Source organism: Gouania willdenowi, chromosome 22 (assembly GCF_900634775.1).
Source record: "Gouania willdenowi chromosome 22, fGouWil2.1, whole genome shotgun sequence".
Classification (NCBI taxonomy): domain Eukaryota; kingdom Metazoa; phylum Chordata; class Actinopteri; order Blenniiformes; family Gobiesocidae; genus Gouania; species Gouania willdenowi.
Window position 1 is genome coordinate 1,576,906 of NC_041065.1, and position 19,989 is coordinate 1,596,894.

General features: G+C 37.8%; 1 protein-coding gene across 4 annotated transcripts; it reads left to right on the forward strand.

The window, feature by feature from the left end:
• The first annotated feature begins 378 nt into the window (after window positions 1–378).
• On the forward strand, window positions 379–18,627 carry c9orf72 (C9orf72-SMCR8 complex subunit). 4 transcript variants are annotated; one of them, XM_028438591.1, is made up of 10 exons: window positions 379–512; window positions 4,954–5,427; window positions 5,518–5,613; window positions 7,607–7,671; window positions 7,872–7,944; window positions 11,785–11,901; window positions 14,303–14,538; window positions 14,615–14,672; window positions 16,532–16,728; window positions 17,908–18,627. In XM_028438591.1, the coding sequence occupies exons 2-10, from the start codon at window positions 4,981–4,983 to the stop codon at window positions 18,092–18,094; spliced, it is 1,476 nt and encodes a 491-aa protein (XP_028294392.1). In that variant the 5' UTR covers window positions 379–512; window positions 4,954–4,980; the 3' UTR covers window positions 18,095–18,627. The 4 variants fall into 4 exon arrangements, with proteins under 4 accessions (XP_028294392.1, XP_028294394.1, XP_028294395.1 ...); XM_028438593.1 differs by having other exon boundaries at window positions 16,619–16,728; window positions 17,908–18,094; XM_028438594.1 differs by having other exon boundaries at window positions 17,872–18,007.
• The last annotated feature ends 1,362 nt before the right edge of the window (window positions 18,628–19,989 follow it).

Here is a 19,989-nt window from a genome sequence, read left to right on the forward strand (position 1 = left end):
TATATATATATATATATATATATATATATATATATATGCATGACAAACAAATTACTGGAGACACTATCGGAACCGATCAATGGGACCAAACTGAGAGTGTTGTTACATTTTATATCTCCTGTTCTATACGTGTTGTAATAAAAAATAATCATGGAATTATGAACATGACAATATAAGAAAACTCCTGGCCAAAGTTTATACAATTAGGCTTTAAACTGAATGAAATATTGATAATTTAAAACACTGAATAAGTAGAAGGAACACGTTTGGTCCCGAAAGGTTCCCACAGGGTTAATCTTCTGTCATAATTCCAGATCAGTAGGTGGCGCTAATGCTCCCTGTTACGAGCAGTAAACTACCATCAAACACAAGAAGAAGAAGAAGAACAAAACCACAACACAGCTGCTACTAGCTAATAACAGCTCATGGGCATTAAATTAGACGCCTTTTGCTGTGCTATCATTAAACTTTAATGTTTCTACCCCAGCAACGCTTTGAAGTGTCTCCATCAGGTTTGTATCTACGGTATTTATTTTATTTTTTTAAATACAGGAACACCTTTGAGTGAAAATTTGGCTAATGCTAAGCCGTGAGCTAATTTATATATAGACGTCTACACATTATAAATAATTCTGATAGTGTTTTGTATTTTTGTACGATATCGTTTGTTGTTTGATACACATTAGGTATGTTGTTTTAAATCTTATGTATTGCTGTTAAACCACGTATTGGAGGCACTCCTGCACCGACCCGCGTTAAAAAAAAGTCATTTAAAAGTCTCTACTTTGCTGCTAACGCTCAGAAACGTCCCTCTGATTTAAAACAAACCGAGGCTTCTTACGATTTCGGCCAATATTACATAAGTATAAATCTTTAATAGTTGTTTAAATCAGGGGTTCTCAACCTGGGTCGTGAGACACTGGGAGGGGGTCACCTTCGAGAAACTAATATTTTTGAATAATTTATTTTTAGAGGTCTCCCGATCCGATAATGATATCGGATATCAGTCTGATATCAGCCAGGAAACGAATATCGGATTGCATCTAAAGTCAACGATATAAGCTTTTTTTTAATAAAAAATTTCCACTCCAGCACTTCTATCCATAGATGACTGTGGTTCACTTTCAACAAATGAACCTATGGTTGCTGACTGTTGTTCTCACATGATCAAGCCTTTTCTAACATTCCACACTACAAAGTAATAAAAGTATGTATTATTATTATTATTATTATTATTATTATTATTAATATTGGTATCATATCGGAAGTGAAAAAGTTGCATCGGGACATCCCTGCACTCTTTCTGCAACTACACCAAACTTTCCATATTTTGACCTATTTTCATAATTTTTTCTTGCCATATTTTTCCTCCTTTTAATGTATTTTTGCTACATTACTCACATTTCTGACACTTCTCCATGACATTTTAATGTCTTCTGCACATTTTTTCACTTTCAAGACATGTTCATCACTTATAAACCCTTTCCACCACTTTTCCACCTAATGTCACATATGTTGTCACTTTTAACCTCTTTTCACTGTATTTCATGCTTTTTTTTTTTTTTTTTTTTGCCAATTTAAACACATTCACTATTTGTCATGCAGATTATGTGCCAGTTTAAACTAATTGTTCCAATATTGACACTTTGATCTAGGGCTGAGCGATTTTGCCTAAAAAAAATTTCAGATTTTTTAAAGAAAAATTCAAGATTTGATAAAAAAAATTCAATGCACTTAAAAATGACTGCAGACATCAGATATATTGTCAAAAGTGCAACTTTATTGCTGTGATTGTAGTCAAGAGATAAAATGCATAGAACAATCCTAAAATAAAAAGTAAACAAGGATCTGTCATTCAACAATTTCAAGCTTTAACCACGTTTAAGAAAAGAGCAACAGCAACTTCTCAGTAGCTTACATTTTTTTGATTAATACTGATAACTACATATTTTTTGTAGTTATCAGTTATATTTGTAGATAACTACATATTTTATCTAGTTATGTAATAAAAAAAACTCTTCACCACCTTCAGCTACAGTGGGGGTCTCCGCTCTCTGGGACCTTTATTTTGACTGTTGATGGGGCTGAAAAGGTTGAGAACCACTGGTTTAAATAAATATTTTGATGTAAGATGATGTCTGCTTAAGATCGATGGGTGAAAAGGACATAACATTGCGTGAACTTCACATTTATTTTTTATTTAGTTTCTAACTCATCGACTTACCTGCGGCAGTGGAAGAGTAAAGTGTTTTTTTACTTTTTTTAAACAAGGCAACATCTGTGTTCCTATCAGTGTGTCACATGTGTGGTTCAAATGAATTTAACTGGTAATTGGGTCATTTTATTTTAACAAATGACCCATACACTTCTGTCTCTAAAAGTTGAAAAACTTCAATCAATTGTTCAATGATTATTCAGTTGTCATACTGTTCATTTTTAGTTTGCATTTTTAGCCAATTTAGTGATGGGGGATGTGACCTTATTTTTCTTTCATGTTCATCTTCCAATATATCAGTAACTCCATCACATAGAAAGGTAAATATGGTATATTAATAAGCTCCACCTACTCTCTCAGAATATAGAAAAAGATCTGCTATACATCCTATCTGGTGGACATGTCAGCTCCTCTAAATAGTCACAAAGTCAGTGTGTGTTTGGGTCTGGAACATGTTTGGGTCTTCAGTAAACTACTTAGCATATGTCTCAGCTCCCTGTAATGTGATCAGCTTAGAGCTATGAACATAGACTGTTCACATCACTAATGATTAGTCACATACAGGTGCTGTTCATAAAGTTAGAATATTCCATTCAAAAAGTCAAACTTGTATATTATATTCATTCATTTCACACAGACTGATATATTTCAAATGTTTTGTTTTATTTTGATGATTATAACTGACAACTAATGAAAATCCCAAATTCAGTATCTCAGAAAATTAGAATATTACTTAAGACTGATACAAAAAAAAAGATTTCTAGAAATGTTGGCCAACTGAAAAGTATGAAGATGAAAAGTATGATCATGTACATCACTCAATACTTAGTTGAGGCTCCTTTTATCAGAATTACTGCAGCAATGGGCTTGGCATGGAGTGGATCAGTCTGTGGCTCTGCTCAGGTGTTATGAGAGCCCAGGTTGTTCTGATAGTGATCTTCAGCTCTTCTTCATTGTTGGGTCTGGTGTCTCACATCTTCCTCTTCCCAATACCTCATAGATGTTCTATGGGGTTAAGGTCAGGTGAGTTTGCTGGCCAATCAAGAACAGGGATACCATGGTCCTTAAACAAGGTACTGGTAGCTTTAGCACTGTGTGCAGATGCTAAGTCCTGTTGGAAAATGAAATCTAGATCTCCATAAAGTTGGTCAGCAGCAGGAAGCATGAAGTGCTCTAAAACTTCCTGGTAGACGTCTGCGTTGACCTTGAACCTAAGTAAACACAGTGGACCAACACCAGCACATGACATGGCACCCCAAACCATCACTGACTGTGGAAACTTTACACTCCACCTCAAGCAACGTGGATTCTGTGTCTCTACTCTCTTCCTCCAGACTCTGGGACGTTGATCTCCAAAGAACATGCTAAATGTACTTTCATCAGAGAACATCACTTTGGACCACTCAGCAGCAGTCCAGTCCTTTTTGTCCTTAGCCCAGATGAGACGCTTCTGACGCTGTCTCTGGTTCAAGGAATGCGACAGCTGAAACCATGTCTTACATACGTCTGTACGTGGTGGTTCTTGAAGCTCTGACTCCAGCTACAGTCACTCTTTGTGAATCTCCTCCACATGTTTGAATGGGTTTAGTTTCACAATCCTCTCCAGGGGGCGTGGTTATCACTATTGCTTGTACACTTTTTTCTACCACATCTTTTCCTTCCCTTCACCTCTCTAATAATGTGATTGGACACACAGCTCTGTGAACATCCAGCCTCTTTAGCCATGACCTTTTATGTCTTGTCGTCCTTGTTCAAGGTGTCAATGATCGTCTTTTGGACAACTGTCAGGTCAGCAGTTTTCTCCATGATTGTGTAGACCTACAGAACTAGACTGGAGAACATTAAAGGCCTTTGCAGGACACCAGGTGTCTTCAATATTAAACCTCTCCATAATATTATAATTTTCTGAGATACTCAATTTGGGATTTTCATTAGTTGTAAGTTATAATCATCAACATTAAATGAAATAACCACTTGAAAAAATATCAGTCTGTGTGAAATGAATGAATATAATATTCAAGTTTCACTTTTTGAATAGAATTACTGAAACAAATCAACTTTTTCATGATATTCTAATTATATGACCAGCACCTGTATATGCATTGGTTTTTGGGTCACATGCTGTGGAAATCAGAAAAAATACTTTTTTTAAAAAAAAATTTTCAATGGCCCATAACTGCATGTGAGAATGTAAGAAAAATCTGATCTGTTTTAATTTATAGTATAAAGGTTATTCTTTATTGGGATATAAAACAATATTTCTTTATGCGACTTCATTTTTATTTTGAATCCCAGCTTTGGGTTATTTCACCACTCGTGAATATTAAAAATCTTTTACATGAGGTCATTGTAACTTGGCTCTGTGTCTAATAATCATTTATTGTTTATTAGTTTTTCACAAATTTTTTTTCTATATTTTGAGAGAGTAGGTGGAGCTGTATTACTATACCACATTTACTTTTCCTATGTGCTGGAGTTCCTGACATATTGGAAGATGAACATGGAGGAAGAATAAGGACACACCCCCCTCACTAAATTATCAATATCTCATGAAATATTTATCCAATCAAACTAAATATTTACAGTGTGATTTGAATAATCATGGAACAATTTCAGAGTTTTTTTTAGACCTAAGTGTGTGGGATATCCTGAAATTGAAAATTAGTTGAAATGACATGGAAAGACCCAAATTCTTCCTGCTTAGAATGTTCTAATGTTGTTCTGGTCTTGTTCTGTAGGTGTTTGAGGTTCTCTGAGTCAGAATCATGTCCAGCAGCTGCCAGCCACAATCTCCTGCCGTGGCAAAGTCTGAAGTCGTGGTTGAAGGAGAATGCCCGCTGCTGGCTGCCACCTTCGCCTACTGGGACAACATTCTGGGCCCAAGGGTGCGCCACATCTGGACTCCTAAAGGTGACCAGGTGATGTTCCTCAGTGATGGGGAGGTCACATTTCTAGCCAATCACACGCTGAATGGAGAGATTCTGCGGAGCGCCGAGTGTGGTGCCATTGACGTGAAGTTCTTCGTCCTGGCAGAGAAGGGCGTTATTATCGTGTCTCTCATTTTTGACGGAGAGCTGAAGGGGGACAAGAACACATGTGCCCTGTCCATTATTCTGCCTCAGACAGAGCTGGCCTTTTACCTGCCCCTGCACGCCATCTGTGTGCTGAGGCTGAAGCACGTCATCCGCAGGGGCCGCATATGGATGCAGAAGGTGTGTGTGCGCATGTGCGTGCGTGTGTGTGTGTGTGAGAGATATTAAAGAGAGAGGGCGCTCACTGTGTCATTTGTTCCCTGGTTTTAGGGTTACAACATCATCTCTGTGTTGAGCCTGGAGATTGTTTCTATCATGGAGCTGTTGGCCTCTATGAAGACACACAGTGTGCCCGAAGAGATAGATGTGAGAACACACACACACACACACACACACACACACGGGTTTCAACGAGAAAACGACAATTTTTTGAGTTAACTGTAGAAGCTGTGGACACAAACCGGACACATGTACTCCTAAAGTCAAAACATAAAGAAATACCGTATGCACTCTATGGGGCAGATTCACTAAAGGTTAGGGGTATTAAAACGTATGCAAATGTCACTCCACGGGCTAATAAGGGGTACAAACCCCAGGGAATCAGGACTGCGTGTGTTCCGTGCGTCAAAATGTGCTCTCAATTTATTTAGCGCGTTTCCATCTGATGAATATGTGAAGTATGCGGATTTCACAAGGGTGCTATGTATGTATTTTCTACAGTTTATGTATGTACCGGCGAACGCCCCGCCCCCACGTTTTGTCTCGTGTTTATAAAGCAGCATGAGCTAGACTATAGACTGGGTGGGAGGAGGGCGGGGCGTCCTCTGGCCCTACGTCACCGTGCAGGGAGGAAGAAGTCAGTGTCATGGAGGACACTCATGAATATGCATAAGTAAGCCACAAATCAGCCTGTTTGTGTAGAGTTGCTCAAAAAGTGACTTTTCAGAGGCTAAAACTGGAAAACAGGCGAGTTTGGGAAAATAAACCTCAAGTACTATGTTTTTGGGGTTCTTAGAACAAATGTAGATGGGTCAAAAATAGCGTGATATGGGACCTTTAATAACAGGACGGATGAGACGTGCTTCATATGCAGGATGGTGTCATACATCTGTTGGATATTTCTTTTTATTTTCTGTGCCTAAAATAAGGTGGTTGCTTAAAGGTCCAGTATTATGCACTTTTTTCACCCATCTCCATTTGTTCTAAGAACTCCAACAATATAGTATTTGAGTACTTTCATGACTCTTCTAAAAACAGGCTGTTGTGGTGCCTTCCTGCATATGCATGAGTGGGCGTGTCTGTAGACGCTGACTCCACAAAACAGCTTTATCACTGTAGAAGTTTTCTTTTGCTATCCTCACACACTTGTTATTGTTTATTACAGTAAAACATGGATATGTAAGAGGCTATTGTGATTGTTTTTGTTTGAAATAGTTTTTATGTCCTGACAGAAATTAAGATCATATGTTCTCTGAAAAAGGAACAAAGAAAATCCATCATCTATAGCAGCTGTAAACCTGTAATAACTTCAACCAGTGGGAAAAAAAACAAACCGTTTTTTTAACCAATCACGTCTCCCTGCTCGTTCTCGATAACTTGCATGCACGAGCTCACACTGAAAGCGCGTCACCACTGACTGAGTTAAAACAGAGTAATATGTACATATGTAATGGTAAAGTTTATTGTTTACTCACTGCTAAATGAGACATGAGACAACAATGTTTCTACATAATACGAGCGATGAGCTGAGCTCCTCTTCTGCAGCAGCTGTGCATGTGCAGCATGCATGTGAGTGCGACGGAACGAAGAGGGGAGGGGGGAGGATTGTAAAGGCAGAGCCGTCGGGGAAGCTACATTCAAAATCATGCTAGCTTTTGAAAATTGCCTACCCTACCTTTAAGGTGATAATCATTTGATTTGTCAAACCACTGCATCACATTGTGTCACAAACACGTCAGATCATGTCAAAGGAGATACGCGGAGATATAACGGCTACTAAAAATGGAACTAGTTATCTATATACTGGATTATCTATATAGTAAATGTAAATATAATTTAAGAATTGATTAATTAACAATTGATTATGGTAAACATTGCTCATGTTTCTTGTGAGTGCTGTGATCAGCATTAACTCCTAAGATCATGAAATTAACAGTTAATGGAGTTTAATTTAGATCTATGAATGTATCTCCCTGTTCCAGAAAAGCCCTTTAAAATGCTTTTTTTTTGGCTTAAACTGTACTTCAATAAGAAGCTGCCTGGAGTGAATCCCCCATTGTCTCTGTGCACAGAATGCATCCATCAGCACTTTCTGAGCACATTTAAAGATGTCCTTATTTGCTTTTCTACTGCCGAGCAGATCACAGACTCTGTGCTGAACGACGACGACATCGGGGACAGCTGCCGCGAGGATTTCCTCCACAAGTAAGCACTCAGATGTAGGCTAAATTGTTCATATCTCAAAAAAGTATTGATCAGATCAAACTAAAAATGTACAGTGTCAATATTGAACAATCAGGGGACAATTGGTTAAAAATTCAGAATTTTTTTATCCCAAAGTGCGTAGGTCATTTGTTTGACATGGAATAAATGTTTACTGATGAAGCTGCTGCTCTGTGCTTCAGGGCCATCAGTTCTCACCTGCAGACGTGCGGCTCTTCCATCGTCGTCGGCAGCAACCCGGAGAAAGTAAATAAGGTGAATTAGCCACAACGATGATTGCACACACACACTGTTGCCATACATGTGGACATCTTTGAAGTGCTTTACATTGGTGTTGATGATCAAGCTGTTTGGGTTTAATGAGGCCCTCCTGCTGTGTTCCTGTTCCCTCAGTTAAATGTAACTACAGCCTTAGCAGGAAGACAGAGGAAGAAAAACAAAGGATAGAAACTACTTAAAGCCTGGCTGTAAAGTTATCAGAGCACTAAAAGCTTCTCTGTGCTGACATTTACAGTGTAGAGCTGCTGCTGTTTTTCTCACTGGCTATCATGGCACAGGACACATTAGTTTGTGCCGTATTTTCAATAGCTTGAAACCCAAATTAAAAACTTAAAGGGATCCTCCACTGTTTTTAATTTTTGAAATGTACTTATTAGTAGATCTATGTGTAACTAAACAGATTATTTTGCACTATATCCTTTTGATTTCCTTTGAAAAATGGGACTACTTTACAGTTTTAGAGCCTGTGTTTCACTTTTTACATCATTTAACAGCTTTTTCATTCACAATGACAACTTGTGCTACTTTTGGTTGTTCTAAATAATCTTTTTTATTTTATTTTTTTTTTTTATTCAGTTTATATCCGACATGGTTACATTCACTTTTTTTTTTTTTTTTTTTTTTTTCTTTTTTTGTACATGCCGAAAAAGGAGACGAGAGAAGCAGTTTGCTTATCCGGGTCCCGTCCCCTGTTTTACCATCGCAAATTTACATGGGTTTACATGTCTCTCTGGTCAAACATTCTTGATTTCTTCTGAACGTCCATCTGTAGTCAGTGTTGTCCTCTCTATCTTTGTTTGTGTTGGCCTTGTTCCCTGCCAGACGTTGTTAGCATTCCTCCAGTTCAAGAATAGTTCCTCTTTCGAAGGTGTTTGGAAGGTTTTTCCCTTTTCATCCACAATGTCACCTTGTTTTGTCTCTACATCAAGGGTAATCCAGCTGTTGTTAGTTCCATTGGCAGTGTTGTATCCTCCACTGTCTGATGATGGGATCAGATCCAACTTGTATAAACACATCACTACATCCCAGTTCACAAGCAAGGCAGTATTTTAATGTAATATATCTTAGTTCATAAGCGTGTTTCTAACTGCTGTTATTAGTTTTATTGGCAGTGTTGTATTTTCCACTGTTAGATTTAACTTGTATAAACACATTATTATATCCCAGCTCATAAGCAAGGCAGTAATTTCATTGTATAAAAAAAAACGTGTTTCTAACTGCATATGACAATAAACACTTTGAATTTAAATTTAATGTAATCCTTAATCACCCCACCACCTAGCAATTGAAATGAATAAATGACAGACCTTTTTTACTCTTGGTTTCACATTTAAATCGGTCTCCGTAAAATAATCACAGTCTGAGTTTTGTTTCCAGTGTTTATATAGATCTGGGTCCATATCCATGATTACCATCAGTAGTGTTGTTGTTTAGGTGGATCCTTCGTATTTTCCCAAGTTGTCCATCGTTTTGATGAGAACTGGTTTTCCGTCCTCTTCTTCCAGGATGTAAATCCTGCAGTTTTTTGACCAAGTCTTCATAATCTTTCCTTCTTTTTTTATTTGGCGTGCCTTCCATGCAATGCTTGCATTTTGTTTCGTCAGGTTTTCATTGATGTACACCTTCGTTCCCTTGAGTTTATTTCTTTGCTTGAGTATTTCTCCTTTGAATTTTATATTCGTGAAGGTTATTTTTACAGCTCTGGTATCATTTCTCTTTGGCAGGAGATGGCAGGAGTTGATGTTGTCAGGGTTCAGGACAATGTCCTTCGACTTCAGGAAGTCAATGACCTGTTGTTCAATCGATTTTGTTTCTTCGTCACTCCTGGGTTTTATCTTTAGGCCTGTGATGATGACATCTTTCTTTCTTTCCTTTTGTTCCAGCTGTTCAACCCTCGCGTTCAACAATTTTATCTCTTCAGCATTTCTTTCATTCTTTTCTTTCAGTACCTTTGTTTCGCTTTGTAGTCTTTCCAGTGAGTTTTCCAGCGTCTTTTCCAACGACTTTATCTCGGCAGATAGGTTTTGTAGACCCTCGCGTATCATCTCCTTGACCTCTTCCAAACCCGAATTGGGTTCTGAAGGGCCTCCCTGCGGTTTTTTCACCATTTTCCTTCAGTCTTGGGCCCAGTTTTTCAGGCTGTTCAGGCTGTTCAGCTGTAGCCAGCTGTAGCCAAGGTCGTGTTATCGGAGCAAACGAAAACACGTCTGCTGTCTCCAAAGACCAGAGAATTTTGAAAAGTTAAAGATGTCGATGTAAACCTCTTTTGTTTATGTGCGTGGCTGATGCTCTGATGGCTAAAGTGGCTAAAAGTACTATTTAATGGTGCGTTAAGGTCCCTTAGGAGAGCCCTTATTCTCTGATTCATTGTCTGCTACCAAACCTCAGATTTGGAACTGTCGCCCCCTGCAGTCACAGATTATTTTAAAATCCTTTTTCGGTAAACAAGATTGTTACATCTGCATCTTTAACTTTTCCTGATTATTAAGTTTAGTGGTTCTCAATCTTTTCAGCCTGCAACCGCCAAAATAAAGGTCCCAGAGAGCAGGGACCCCCACTGTAGCTGAAGGTGGTTGAACACAGACATGAACATTGAAGAACAGTCATGTGGAGACAGGACCATCTATAAGGGGGAATAAAGGGGAGAGATTTTTGGGGTCCATCCATAAAGTCAGTAAAATGATGGTCTATTGTTCTATGAATCTGTGATAACCACATTTATTTATTCATCTGAATAATATCCACTGTTATCAGGAACGTTTATTATTATTATAGTCATCTTAAAGATGGAAATCCTGGTTTTAATCACTAATAAAATGGTTCAAAGTTGCACTTTATTGTTGTGAAAAAGGGTTCAAAGTGTCAATATTGTAACAATTAGTTTAAACTGGCAAATAATGGGCATGACAAAATGTGAATGTGGTTAAATTGACAAAAATAAGGATGAAATCTGGTGAAAAGATGTTAAAAGTGATAATAATGGACAACATATGTGGCATTAGGTGGAAAAGTGGTGGAAAGGGTTTATAAGTGCTGAACATGTTTTGAAAGTGACAAAATGTGCCAAAAAGGCATTGAAATGTGCTGTAAAAGTGTCAGAAATGGGAGTAATGTAGCAAATATTAATTAAAAGGGGCAAAAATATGGCAAGAAAAAGTGATGAAAATAAGTTAAAATATGGCAAGTTTGGTGGAATTACAGAAAAAAGAATAAAAAATAAGCAAAATGGGCTCAAATTGTTCTGAAAATATTCATAGTTTCTGAAGACATCTGGCATTTCCCTCCCAATGTTTTGCGATTCTAAATGGGCCCCTGACCCCGAGGTTGAGAACCTCTGATTTAGAGCAACCAAAAGCAGCACAAGTTGTCATTTTGACTACTAAAGCTGATAAATGACCTAAATAGCTGAAATGATGTAAAAAGCTGTTAAATGATGTAAAAAGCTGGTAAATGATGTAAAAATCAGACTAATTGTTTCACTCCAATAGAAAACAATGGGATGTTTACAGGCAGTGGGGCCGTGTGACATCATCAATCACATGATTTAAAGATGGAGGAACACAGGCTCTAAAACTGTAAAGTAGCCCTGTTTTTAAAAGGCAATAAAATGAATATATGGTGCATAATAATGTGTTTTGTTAGACAAAGATCTACTAATAAGCATATTTTTGGTCAAACTTGTAAAAACTGTGGAGGATCATTTCAAGATCTGTCTACGTGCAGCCTGTAGCTAAGGACAGCCTTAGCATTCATAGAGCTAACGCTAGAACACACATTACTACAGTGCGTTGATGGCTAAATGTGTTGTTGTTGCAGATTGTACGAACTTTGTGCCTCTTCCTCACGCCTGTAGAAAGGAAGTGCTCCCGCTTGTGCAGATCCGGCTCTTCCTTCAAATACGACACAGGCCTGTTTGTTCAGGGTCTGCTGAAGGTATGCCCCCCCCACCCCCCACCCCCACACACACACTTCACACAGCTGTCTGATGCTGGATTAAGGAGCTATGTTAGCTTTTGACATTGGCCTGGTCTCTTTTTTTACCCTTTTGAGTTTATGTTCTTAAAGCGGAGCGTTTTTTCTCATTAAAGAAATGAAAGTTTACCCAAAGATTAATAGCCCACATTTTCATCCCTGTTGTGCACTTGTGCGTTTTCTCAGCCCACTCTGATGCCCACGGTCACTTCTACAGTTTGGAATACTTAATAGTAAATTTAATTAGTCATGAATTATTTAACCATGATCTAATCAGATCAGTCCCACAAGGTTAGCAACCTCTTTTTTTTTTTAGAGAGAGGTCTGCTCCCCATCTGCAGCCTTCAAAGTTAAAGTCAGGACACAAACACCACACGGATGCACGCACGGGAAAAATGGCACACAGCTGTCAGAAGTTCACCAACACAAAGTCAGAATGGAGAATTCCATGAAACGAGGATTCTCTTCTACTGTTGGATGGTCTTTGAATTGTCGTCATGACATACACTGGACTTGAAAAATGCATGTGAATTTGCCAGCTCGAGCCCAGTTCAGTTTCCATGGAAACTAAAGCTTGGAAATTTTAGGAATATTAAAAAAGCTTTTCATGCAAATTATAAAATGGAATTTAACCAGAAATTGGGAGTAGTTTTGAATAACTATTATATCCAAACATAAACATAACACTTAAAAAACCTAAAATTTGAACTTGGGCAAGTTGGCAACTTTTCATGCAAATTAACTAGGGATGGGAATTGATTTAGCAATTCCATTATCAATACCTCTTTATCGATTGGATTCCTTATCCATTCTCTTATTGATTCTCATTGAGTGAGGGAATGAAATAATATCAATAGATTTGTTTGCTTTAGCTCTTTATTATATTATCTTTATCTTTTTAATTTCCTGCAGGAATATCAGCTCTATTTTAATCCACCAGGTATTGATAGTTTTCACTGGATAATAATATATACAGAAGTTATATGTATAAAATTAATGAATTATTATTATTATTGTTATTATTATTATTACAACATGACATATTTTGGCTACAAACATTTGAGAATATTTACAGTGCTCCTTTTGAACTTGATTTAAAACTAATTCAAACATAAAACAAATAATTATTCTGTAAAAAAAGAACATACTGTATTAACCAAAAGTACAGCTGCACTTATTGTTATGTATTTAAACAGTAAAGCTTTAGTTTAGCCTTTGTTTACATTTCTATAAATGGACCTTCAGAGACGCCGTCCCTGTTGTTACATGTGATATCATCAGCCGTGTGTGTGTGTGTGTGTGTGTGTGCGTGTGCGTGTGCGTGTGTGTGTGTGTGTGAACGTGTGAAAAAGCAAACTAAAGACAATGATCAGTACCACTCCGTCTCCTGTGTCTGATTACTTGTTATGAGGACATAAATTGGTAACGAGGTGTGTGTTCTTATGGAAGTTTGTTGTTTTCGGGAGAAGAGTTAGTGCAAGAAGCAACTTTTGCACGAGTGTACAGAACCTGGAAGTCACTAGCGTAGCAACAGAGATGCTACAAACACAGAGGACAGCACAGCTGTGGGTGGAGGAGGTGGATTCTCCACAGTGGACAGTTAACAACTATATGGTGGGAGGAGCTTCACTTGGTGCTAGCATAAACACAATATACAGAACCTGGAGGGGTTTATTGTTATGTATTTGCAACGTAAGCAGAATTGAAATTCAAGCAAACAAACGATTCCTGGGAATTGGATTACTGGGAACCGGTTCTAAGAAAGAACTGCTTTTTTATTCCCATCCCTCGAATTAACTGAAAAAAAACAAGGAAATTACAAAATTGAAGGTTGGCCATTGATCTCAAATATCAGCATCAGTGAAAATAAATAATTCCTCATACAAATGACATATTTACGTTTGTTTTAGTGGTAAGCCTGTTTTTATTAATAAACCGTTGATGTCAACATCAGATCAGCGCACGAGGAAACAAACGCATGTCAAACACAGGTACGCAGTGCGCCCCGCTGCGCTAGAGACAGCAGTGGATCTCTTTACATAAATGAGGATAATCCATGTTCTTGTGCAGAAAAAGGATTGAATCAATAGTGGATGTCTTAATTCGTTCCCTCTCTGCATTGAGGACAGCTCACTGCACTGTCAGCTGAAGCTCAACACCTGGGCACAAGATACCCCTGACTCTGGGTTTGGAACACAGCGTAGGGGATCAAAATCACAGAAGGCGAGAACCCTGTTAGTGCTATTTAGCATGTTCTGAAATGGGGGAGGTTTCTACAGCCTATTGCCCACCATTGGGTCAGTTTGGGGAAAACCAAAACTTCCAGTTATTCACGGTGGTTTTTAATTTGCTTCCTCCTCAGGATTCCACGGGCAGCTTCGTCCTACCGTTCCGCCAAGTGCTCTACGCGCCTTACCCCACCACTCACATCGACGTGGACATCAACACGGTCAAACAGATGCCCCCGTGCCACGAGCACTCCTACAACCAGCGACGGTACATGCGATCTGAGCTGAGTGCGCTCTGGAAGACGGACAGTGAGGAGGAAATAGCTCCAGACTCAGTTCTTCACACAGACCAAGCGTTCACTCCAGACCTGTAAGTTCCTGTCCCTGTGTTTATTACCTTTGCTTTGTGAGGCTCTAGTCTAACAGTAGCTGTGTGGATTTGGCAGGAATATATTTCAAGATGTTCTGCATCAAGACACGTTGGTGAAGTCTTTTATAGATGAGGTAAGAACGTACATCAACCAGTGCTTTCATTCAGGATATAAACAGAATATACACATATGATCATTCACATACAGTTCAAGGAGCGTAATTCATTGATTAAAAGCTCACAAAGTAAGACAAAGCTACTCTTTCAAATTAAGAGCAGGGATGTGGTTAATTGTAATTGTGCAATTGGTAATTATTTACAATTGTGATGTAATTGTGTTGATGTTGTAATCATAATTGAATTCTAATTGACTTCACACAATTTACTTCGTAATTGTAATTGGCATGATAATTACCATTATTTGAATGTTTCATTTCAAGTCTTCCCACTACCTGTCAGTTCTCTTAAGAATCATTTTACTATTGAAAAAAAAACAAAAAGCCAAATCGACAACTATACTGACACTAATATGACTCCCACCTAAAACTAATGAGATGATAGATAATATTTGTGTATTTCACAGCTGATTTAAGACATGGGTCAAACTGACTCGTTAGCATTAGAGATGCTAACAGAAAGCTAACACAAGAGACAGGTTGCGTTTTATGGGCTTATTTATTAAAGGCTCAGTAATAGAGTTTAATTGTAATTGAACATTAACAGTGTTGGGAACGTTACTTTAAAAAAGTAATTAGTTATAGTTACTCACTACTTGTTCCAAAAAGTAACTGAGTTAGTAACTAAATTATTCTATTATTAAAGTAACTCATTACCAAGGAAAGTAACTTTGCATTACTGTTAAAAAAAAAAAAAGTTATTTGTCAAACAATCATATTTTTTAGATGTGTGTGTCGTTGTGAGGTGTTTCATTAAACTAGAGTTGTTTACAACAGATGTGGATATAATGAACACTTCACATGTACGTTCTTGACTTTGACCATAATTAATATAAAGTAGTGTTTGTACCGTCACCATCAGACTGCTCCACGATCGCCATCTCTGCTGATTCATCAAATCTGTAGTGTGTGTGTGTGTGTGTGTGTGTGTGTGTGTGGCTCTGATTGGCTACCATGACACATGACGCTGCCGTAGCCAATCATAATCGCTCACCTTGTTTCTATCCACCTCCTCACTACAGCTGAGTAAGAAGTCAGGGATGCTTTTGGATAAAAGTTTATTCAATCAATGCATGTAACGCACCGCATTTAACGTTCAGTAACTGTAACGGCGTAAAAAGTAATCAGATTACCCCATTACTGAAAAACCGCCGTTACATAACGCCATTATTCCAAACACTGAACATTAGTAATTGAGAACATAATTGTAATTGGAAAAAATGCAGGTCATTATAATCATAATTGAGTTGTAATTGAACATAGATAATTGAAGGTGTAATTGTAATTGGAAAATGTAATAACTGAGCTGAATGGAATACACAGGATCTGTGTATTGACTCAGTCATTTCCAAAGTTGCTGATGTGTTCCTTTATTTCTCCTCAGGGATTATAAAAATAAAGTCATGATTTGATCTTTTAGGCTTTAGGCTCAGCTCATCCTCCCAAAGCTAAAGCCGTAAGTGCATCAGTGTCCTGCAGCAAAGATTAATCTCCTTGAGTTCTGCCCATCACCATGGCAACTCTGTCTCTCCGTTCTGAGGTGCAACACTTAACATTTCACTTACTGCTGCTGCACACAGCTCATTATCACGTTAGAAATGGAAGGAACATTAGTCTGCTTTTGAAAAGGGATAATTGGTAGAAAAGGAAGGAACGCTGAACGGGCACCGTTTTTATGGCATTCACACCAAGCATGAGGCTAAAAGTAGCAGCTTTTTTTTTCTTTATTTAAACAAGCTCAAGCTCCAAAGAAAGCACTGGAAATCTGTGTTCCCATGTGACCTAAGTCATCTCCAGTTAGTCTTTGTTTCCATCAGACACGTCTCAGCAGTGAGCTTTGCGGCTCAAGGTTAGCACAGTGGGAGGATGAAGGCCTGCTAATTGACGTCCTGTTTGGTACCCAGGTGTTCATGCTGAGGCCTGGCATGTCCCTGCGGAGCTCCTATCTGGCCCAGTTCCTGCTGCTGCTCCACAGGAAGGCCCTCACGCTGCTCAAGTACATCGAGGACGAAACGTAAGGATTAACGTGGGACCAGAACCAAGATGCTCAGAAGGCTGAACGATTTTGACCATATTAAAAGAATAGAAACTTTTCATAGGAATTATTTATTGAAATGAAACAGAATTTTAAATCACTGTATCATATCTAAACATAAATATCGGCATCCATGCAAAATTATACACTTTAAAAGAACATTTCAACGTGTTTATTTGGAAATAGAATTTTACAGTTATTCAAGTGGAGTTTCATTATATTTGTCACAAATTCAATAAAACTACAATATTCACAGGGGTTACATGTTTTTTGATGCTTATGTAACACAATGAAAGTAATTTTTATTCTTGACTTGTTGGAACAAACCTAGTTTTTCCAAAATTCTGCTCAATCCTCAAATTATTTGACAAATAAATAAATGTAGTCACTATTGATTGGATATTGTCTGTGCCTTTTTTTATGGCTGTCACCTAAACGTCATTTAATTAAAAAAAACGCACAAAATTGCAAATTCAATAATGAAACAAGAAACAATATTACAATGAACAAAAGATTTGATGCAGATGGATTCCCTCCAGAAAAAAGAAAGCAACAATAAATACATAAATGACTGTGTACACATACGTTTTGTGAAGGAAGGCCATTGAGAAACTCACTATTTTGACAATATTTATTGTCATAGATTTAGATTTATGACTTAAGCTGAATATCACCAACTAACAGATAAAGTTTTTAGCTAAAGTGTAATAATTCTAATGGAGTCAGAAACCTTTCACATGTAAAATAATCCATATTTTGTTAAATTATTTACGAGTCTGAGCTATTTTCTGTATTGTTATGAAATAATTCAAAGGCAATCAGGTTTTTTTTTTGGCAAATTGACCAGTTTAGACAAAGTTATATAAAATAATAAAGTCTCAAAATGACAGCTTTTTAAAAAGCTGCTGCAAAATCAGACATTTTAGGACGAAACAATCATAGAAATTGGCCGTGAAATACTGGAGGGACTTATATAGAAATATATATATATATATATATAAGTATTATTATCTGGGGGGGCCATAAACAATCTAATTCCTAGCGCTGCTACTGTTGTGTATGTGATAAATGTTTACAGATATCTGATCACTCATAATCCACGCTTTCTCCACCTCCGTACAGCTGATGGAAGCGTTCTCTCTGTCGCTGTGTCCACAGGCAGAAAGGGAAGACGCCGTTCCGGTCGCTGCGGAACCTGAAGACGGACCTGGACCTGAAGGAGGAAGGAGACCTGAACATCATCATGGCCATGGCTGAGAAGCTGAGGGCGGGGCTTCATTCCTTCGTGTTTGGGAAGCCTCTGTACACCAGCATGCAGGAGAGAGACGTGCTCGCCACCTTCTGACACACACACACACACACACACACACACACACACTGATTGTCCCTGCTGTTATGGGCCAATAAAGACTTGATCTCCAGCTGCAGTTCAAGCCTTGGCTTCACAGAGCGTTCATTTATTAATCTGTGCTATTAACAAAGACCCTGCAGCACATTTGCACTTTAATTTAAAACCCTTTTGATTAAATCATGTTTGACCACTGTTGTGAGCCCCTGACAGCTGACTAAGTAATTGATGGCGAGGTGTGAGATCTTATTACACCTTTACACCACTGTTGGCTTGTTCTCCTTCTTTATGGTGCCATCTTCATCATGTGCGGCTGTACGAGGTCAGGCCTGGACAATACACAAATTCCTTTATTACGTATTACATGAATTCTGCTTCCTCAGTTCACAGCAACCATCCCATGAATATTAAGCACTGTTGACAAATCTTACCTCTTATTTTAAAGTTGTGAAAACTCTTCTAGCCATTGGTCTTTAATGTAAATGTCCTGTATGTGCTGGAGCTTCATTAAAGAGTGGATTATTGCTGTTTCTGAGTTCATGTATTTATTTGATATGAGACTAAAGGAAAGCACAGATGGGGTTTGACTGCCAGTTGTTCTCGTAGGAGTTATTTTTCTTCTCAACTCCTTTGTCCTGGAACTCCTCCTATAGACTATTAATGCAGCACTAATGACCCGTATGTCATCTCATAGGGACAATGTCAGTGATGTGCAGTCGACCTTTTTTGGAGCCAAAATGTCAAGGTTAAGTTTCAAAAAAATAAATTTTTCATATCTCTACGAATATTTCTCGTACAAGTTTGATGCTTACATTTATGAAAAGCTAATCTCAAGTGGAGTATTTGATTTCATAGGACCGTAGCTGTACGACCTACTAGTAAAAAGATCGGTAAGGGTCAAAGTTCATGATGTCATTTAAAAAAAAAAAAAATTAACCACTGGTACCATTGAACAACATTTCCTTTCAATGTGTAACCTTGACCTTCGCTCAAGATCATATGTAAGGTCAAGGTCAGTTTTCCGTTTTTCTTGCATTATTACTTTAAATTAGTAAAAAGAACAAATTTGTCAACAAATCCAGATACAGGTTGTGATTTTTGTCAATATTTTTAATTGTCAAATACGTATTTACCTTGTGAAAACAGGCCTTGCCTAGTTATTGTGTCATTTTACTGCTGTATGATGTAGGTTTAATCACAGCACCTTATCTTATCTCACTTTAATCACAGCGGGGCCACAAAAATGTGTTTGATCAGCATTAGAATAATGAGTGATCTGAGCATTAATACAGGAAAGAACTAAGAGTTTTTATTGTCATTTTGTGTGTTTTTCTGTCATTCTGTTTATGTTGGTTCTTGTCTTGCTCATTTGTGAGGCATTTTGTGTGTTTCTTTTGTCCTTTTGTGTATTTTTCCTGTGAAGTATATGTTTATTGGAGTCATATTGTGTATTTGTGTTGTTATTTTGCATTTTTTGGAGTAATATTTGTGTATTTCTCTTGTCGTTTTGCTTGATGGGTTTTTCTAGTTTTTTGTGTACTTTTGTCATTTTCTGTAATTTTGTATACATTTCTGAGTAGTTTTGTGTATTCCTGTTGTTGTTTTGTGTTCTTGCTTTTGTTTTGTGTATTTTTCTGTCATTTCGTACATTTGCTTTGGGAGCCACATAAAATTAGATCTAGGGCCGAATCTGGGCCCTGGGCCTCCAGTTGTCTATGTTTGTCCTACATGATCCTGGTGTTGGTTGTGAAAGGCAAAGACCAGGGTTGGGGTCAATTTTAATTGTAATTTTGTAAGTGATAATTACAATTATGACATAATTGTAATTGGAAAAAAAAACTTGCTGTTTTAAGTATTTTTGTAATTGGTATGGAAATTTATAAAAACTAAAA

Excerpts from the sequence above, each read along its gene's own strand:
- c9orf72 (XM_028438591.1), top strand. The coding sequence starts at position 4,981 with ATGTCCAGCAGCTGCCAGCCACAATCTCCTGCCGTGGCAAAGTCTGAA. Across the intron at positions 5,428-5,517 it reads GCCGCATATGGATGCAGAAG|GGTTACAACATCATCTCTGT; the intron begins GTGTGTGTGCGC and ends CCCTGGTTTTAG. Across the intron at positions 14,539-14,614 it reads CAAGCGTTCACTCCAGACCT|GAATATATTTCAAGATGTTC; the intron begins GTAAGTTCCTGT and ends TGGATTTGGCAG.